The sequence below is a fragment of the Habropoda laboriosa genome, unplaced genomic scaffold (assembly GCF_001263275.1).
Source record: "Habropoda laboriosa isolate 0110345459 unplaced genomic scaffold, ASM126327v1 scaffold57, whole genome shotgun sequence".
NCBI lineage: Eukaryota > Metazoa > Arthropoda > Insecta > Hymenoptera > Apidae > Habropoda > Habropoda laboriosa.
Window position 1 is genome coordinate 4,217,832 of NW_017100229.1, and position 5,929 is coordinate 4,223,760.

A 5,929-nucleotide genomic window follows, 5' to 3' on the forward strand; every position below is an offset into this window, starting at 1 on the left:
GGCAGCAGCGGCAGCAGCTACGGCAGCGACGCATCGATCATCACTGTCGCCTGTTGCGCGATCGGACGAACGGCGGACGGACGAGAACGAACGAAAGAACGGACGAGCGGTCGGTCTTGCCGGACGCGTACCCCATCATCCATCATCCAGTCGTCCTACCTGCATCACCGGACGCACCTACGGCGCGACCGTGCGTGCCCGATCATTAATACCGTTCGGTCAAGTACGCGCGACGCAATTTACTCGATCGCTTTACCACTGGCTTCCACTTCTCGGCCATTTCGCTTTACCGCCGGCGCGTCGTCTCGCAAATTAGAATTCGTCGCAGTTGCTGCCACGCGGGGGCTCCTGTCCCCGATGCTCCGAAATCACCGTTGATAGAAACGCGCGTCGCGGATTGCGGAAAATCTGGGACTTGAAAGGAACGACGAGAGCGGGCGGATCTCCGTGGAGATGCTGGGGGAGGTTGGATTGGTAGAGGTTGCTTGCGAAGACGAGGTTGCCGGAGGAAAGCAATCGGGCGCGGTGGATTCGGGGTTTTCGCCGTTGTCGATCGAGCGAGATTGAACGAGGCGCGTCCAAGTGGTGCGAGACTTTCGAATATCCGTGGAAAATTGAAGAAGAGAACGCGACGCCGCGATTGTTTCCGACACCGTTCCCTCGAGATCGAACGTCTTAATCGGTAGCTCTAGCCGCGGCAAAGGCTGGCCACTTTTTATGCGCCGGTGGAATCGCGAGAGCTTCGCCGAAGGAACGTGGCTATGCCCGTGCCCATGCTCATGCCCGGCGATGGGAGGAAGCGATTCGACAGGCTGATGGAGTGAGTGTTGACTTAGGATAACAGTCGGCTCATCGGTCAATCAGTCAGGTAGACTACGGTAGGTCGGTGCTCCGTCTTCGGTTCGGCCCTGTCGTCTCGTTCGGACGGTTAAGTGACTCACGAGTCCGACCACCCGACGTGTTCTCCGTCCAGGAACGTCCGGGAAGACAAAGCGATCGCGGACGGCGCGAGGGGCAGGCTTCGGCCGAATCGTAAACATTCGAATCGATCGATAGATCCGGACGCGGACCGTGTCGCGAATACCTTACCTCCGGCGCCTGTAGTCGGCGCGAGAAGGGAAAACGGGTGGAAATGGGCCGCGAACCGGTAACCGGCGATCGCTCGAGCTCCGACGCCGGGCTCTCGAGCCGGCTGCTTCGCGAGAGGAAGGAGCGGCCGTAAGAGGGGGAGAGAAAACGAGCGCGAGACGAAAAGAAGGACGGAGGAAGGAGAATGGATTCACCCGTCACTCACTCTCTGGCAGACCGCGAGAGAATCACAATGCGAAGCCTCCCTTTGCTCGCTCTTCGTCTCTGCTCCTCTCTCTTCGTCCTTCCGTCCGTCCGTCCGTCCGCCCCCTCCCGCTCGGCCGTTCGTCCGACTGTCTGCCTGTCCATCCGATCGTCTCTTCGTCTGCCTCCTGTCACTCTCCTTGCCAGCCTCCCGACGGTTCTCTCGCATCAGGAATTCATCTCCTCTCCTGTCCTGCCCTGCCCTGCCTTCTCCTCCTCCTCCTCCTACGTTGCTCCTTTTGTTCCCTCACCCTCGCCCGCCCTCTCCTTCCCGACAACCTTCCTTTCCTCCCGCTTCCCCTACCGTCATTACGTGCCGTTTTATTTCCGGTAGCCAGCCATCGATCGACGATCGTCTCTGCTCCGAATCCTCCTAGGCTAGACTACGCGCTTTAGACCAACGTTGGATCAACGTCTGCAGACGTTAAGGAGTCGAGTCGAGCGGGAGCGATTTAGTTTATCTCCATTTACATTGCGAACGATTACGCAAACTTGCGCCAACTCGTTGTAAATTTTCTCAACGCAGCAGACGCTTGAACAGCCCAACGGCCTAATTACCGGCAAACCTAGAGCCGATTTGATGTGCCGCCGCCGCCGCCGCCGCGCCGGTGCATAAATTCAGACGAGGACAGGATTTACGAGCCGATCGTGACCGCGAGTACGCGCAGACAGCCGCGTGTACGCCGTGCGGAAATCGGCTGGTTCGCCGATAAAAGTATAACGCTCCCTCGATGTCGCGGTTAAAATAATAACGAACCAAGTACGTCCTGCTCGAAGGTCTATCGAGAAACAGAAAAGGATAGAACATGTATACAAGTCTCGGGGAAAAGAGAGTACGAGGGTGATTTGTTGTTTGAGGAAAAATAAACTTGGGATACGATAAAACGATAATTAATCTAATTCTCTTTTCCATTCGAATGAGTACGCATCTTACATATTACGTAATTTGATCGTAGCGTAGGTAAAACTAAAAGATGCACTTTGGTGCAATAGCGTCGCTAAGCGTAGTCTCGTTGTACACCTTCGACTAACGTAAATAAAACGAACGAACGTCGTGGAGGGGTGAATAAACTCGACCACGCACCGAAGAAGCAGGAACCGCTACGATATTATTCACGCATAGACATATAACACATACGTACTCGCAGGCACACACTGGACGTTTCATTTTTCGCACTTTCCGACGTCTCGTGTTCGCCATGACGAAGAAAATTACAAAGGTTCGGAAGCACTGACCACGATCTACGAGACCACGATCGCACGGTACGAGGCACTCGTCCGGCAGCTTCGTAAACACTAACCGAGGACGCGTCGTCCTACCCGATTTTTCTGCTCGATGTACACACGCAGCTAGCTTGGGAAAAAAAGGTCCGGGGTGAGTCACCGTAACATCGCGCGAAACTCGAGATATTTTTTTTGCCAGCCGAGAATTGGTGTGTTAGGTAGTAGGCAAATTTTCATTGCTCCGCAGAAGAAATCTCGCGCTTATTCCGAAACAAACTGCAGAATAGAGGAACAGACGGGCGAATCTGAAATGGATACGGTAATGTAATTACAGTTCGTAAACGTATTTCGAAGGTAAGAATGTTGTTCGAGGGAGTGCTGTAATTCTGGTTACCGCGGGGGAGGGTCTAGAAGGGATACGTCGTCCCGTGCCGCTAAGGAGGCGCACCGTTTGCTCCGGAGCCGAGCAGAGCGGATATCGCGCGGTGGCATCTCCGACCGCTTTTAACCTCGGTAGGCCACACGCTCCTTATTCCCTCCGACTACGCAACCCCGCGTGCGCTAGCTCTCGCTCGTTAACGCGACCGCGCGGCCTGCCAATGGGCGGATACGCGATCTTGGCTCGCGCGAGCATTTGCATTCTATTCCCTTTAGCTAGAGTGGCCTGCTGCTGCTGGCGGCGACATCCTGGACAGGACTCGGCCTCGAGGCGCGAGGCGCGAACACGGGAAAAGAGAAGCGGGCGGAGCTCCGGTGGTCCGGCCTGGTTGCCTCGCGTATCCCTTCTCGGTAGCCCGCCGGTAGCCCTCGCGTTGTCGTCTTCCTCGTTCCCGTCGTCGATGCGGGGTCGTCTTCGCGGTCGTTGGTCGTTCTCCTTTCTTCGAGCACCTCCCGTTCCCGAGGACCGGACCGGACCGGACCCCGGAGCAGAAGCCTCTCTTCCATCGAATCGTTCACGGTCGCGCAGAGGGCTACGGAGGGCCGCTCCGGCCGAGAGAGACAATGGACAATGGGGACATAAATCTGCGTAATTAGTTGCCGATGCCTCCTCGGATCGATGCGCGATCTCCTTTCCCTCCTTCTTCCGTGGCCCATCGGCGAACAAACGATCGTTTGGTTGGCCAGTCGGCAAAGTAGGACGGTGCTCTTCTGCTCTTCGTCCTCCTTGTCCCCACCCTCTTCCAAGGGAGGTGTGCTGCTGCCTTCTTTCCGCCTCTTCTTCCTTTCCTTCCTTTCCTCCGAGGATCGCTCGTCTCGCGCCATCCCGAGCAAGATGGCGATCCCTCGGCCGACCACCCCCGTTCGAGAGCGATATGGAGAACGTCGCAACCAGTCGATTAAGAAGTCGCTCCCCTACCTCCGATGCACAATGGGCCACGATCACGTTGCTCGATGCGCCGCGTACCATCGTCGCACGCGACGTCGACGTCCCTCGAAAGGACGATAAATGAACCGATAACAGCATTGTCTTACACTCCGAACCGCCGCTTTACGTCGTTTCGCGACGCTAGACTTTGTCTTTTCTCCCCTCGTTCCGAGGCCGCGGTATCGCGCCTCCCACTCAAACGATCGTACGATTTTCCGTTGCAGGGGAGGACGGAGTCGAAGGCTCAGGGCCTGGCGCGGACCTCCAGGGGGAGGAGGGCGATTGCGCGGAGGATGACGGGCCAATTAGTCCTAGCGAGAGGGGTTGCACGGCTGCAGCCAAAGAGGAAGAAGATGGGGACGCGACCGACGAGGAGGACGAGGAGGACGCATCGCCGGCCACGCCGCTACCTTCCGCAACCGCGAGACTGAATCCAACGATTTCGAGGGACACTGGACCGCCGGACAGGTAAAGATCTCGCGGAGAGCGAACCAAAGCGAACGAAAGCGAACGAAAGCGAACGAAACCAAGTTGGTACGAGGCTGTGTAAATTTCGACGTGCACGGTTCGCTTCGAACTCATTAGCCGCCGCTTTACCCGTTGCCTCGTCATAAACCGCCTAAATCAACGAGAGCGCCGCTGCCGTTCGCTTTGAACTCGCCGACATTCGCCGCCCCTCGTGTACACACACGGGTATTCTCGTTGTTTGAGCGCGACGAATCGTCACGGATTCGTGCCGTGCACGAGCGAGAGCTCGTAAACGCCGCGCCGTTCGCTGTTTCTCTCCGAAAGGATGCAAGCAGAACCGAAGGGGGAGAGAGAGAGGAGAGGGTGGAAGGAGGGATAAATAAGCCGGTGCCAGGCCGATATCGGTGACTGTCGTGCGACGTTATACAGCTAATAGAGATAGGCACGTGTTACGCGTCGGGCTGCATCGACGACGATCCCACCAACGCTGACGATGACGCCGCCGCTCCACCACCGCGCTCCGGTACCGCTTTGCCGCATCGCCGGTTATACGGCGCTCGGGGACGGGGGCAGTGGCGGCGGTCTCCGCGGTGGTGGATGCGTGTGCCGGCGGCGGCGGGTTGCGGCAGTGGCGCCCCCGCCACCCGTCGAAAACTTCCCCTGCATGCGTGCCGCCACTCCCCTTTCCTCTCTCGCTCGCGGCACGCATTCAGTCAGCGGCAGTCAGCAGTTACGAGCAAGCCGTCGACAAGCCTGCAACCGCTCTCGCCCGCTCACTCTCTCTCTCTCGCTCTCTCTCTCTCTCTCCCCCCCCCTCCCCCTCCCCCTCTTCGGTTACCTCGTGACTAAGAGTATTCGTGCCGGACAACGATCGCCTCTACCCCGCGCGACTGGTGAAACGTTCGACAGGTATCGTACTCCCGCGGTTTTTCGCGCCGCGAGCAACGCCTGCGTCAGCCTCCGACTAACCGATCGCGCGTAACCTTTCCAATTTTCGCTTCATGCTTTCAGAGAGCCAATGAGTCCACGTTGTCCCTCGAGAGACTCTCGGGAATCGTCCGGGCCGGCGACCGGAAGTCCGCCGCCGCCACCGACGAGGAGCACCGCGAGCCCGGTCAGTCCGAGCGGGATCGTGCCTCTACCGCTCGGCAGCCATCCGCTCTTACCATCCCATTCCGCGGCAATGATGGCCGCCTATCTCCAACAGACCCACCAGAGACTGCTTCTCGGCCACTCGCCGCTCTCCCGCGGCTCCGTGTCGCCGTTGGTCTCGTCCTCGTGCTCGCCACCGGCTGCCACTCCGGGGCTGCTGGTCTCGCCGAGCAGCGTCGGCGAGGTGTCACCCTCGGCCACCCCTTTACCCGCCGTCCTCGACTTCAGCACGAGGAAAGCCTCCTCGACGGAGGACGACGAGGACGAGCAGATACTGAACCTGAGCAAGCCACCGACGCCCTCCTCCTCCACCGAGACGAACAACGGCCCGTTGGATCTGTCTGTGTCGAGCAGAAAACGGCCAGGTCCGGAGGATTCGCCGCCGCC

The 5,929-nt window shown here is 58.5% G+C and overlaps 1 protein-coding gene across 1 annotated transcript in view; it reads left to right on the forward strand.

Moving 5' to 3' along the window:
- The window catches only part of LOC108571269 (protein tiptop), a 61,699-nt gene that overhangs the window by 51,107 nt on the left and 4,663 nt on the right, over positions 1-5,929 (forward strand). The window contains exons 2-3 of the mRNA XM_017933269.1: positions 4,147-4,390; positions 5,402-5,926. Of these exons, the coding sequence (XP_017788758.1) occupies positions 4,147-4,390; positions 5,402-5,926 (769 nt within the window). The remainder of the gene's footprint in view (positions 1-4,146; positions 4,391-5,401; positions 5,927-5,929) is intronic.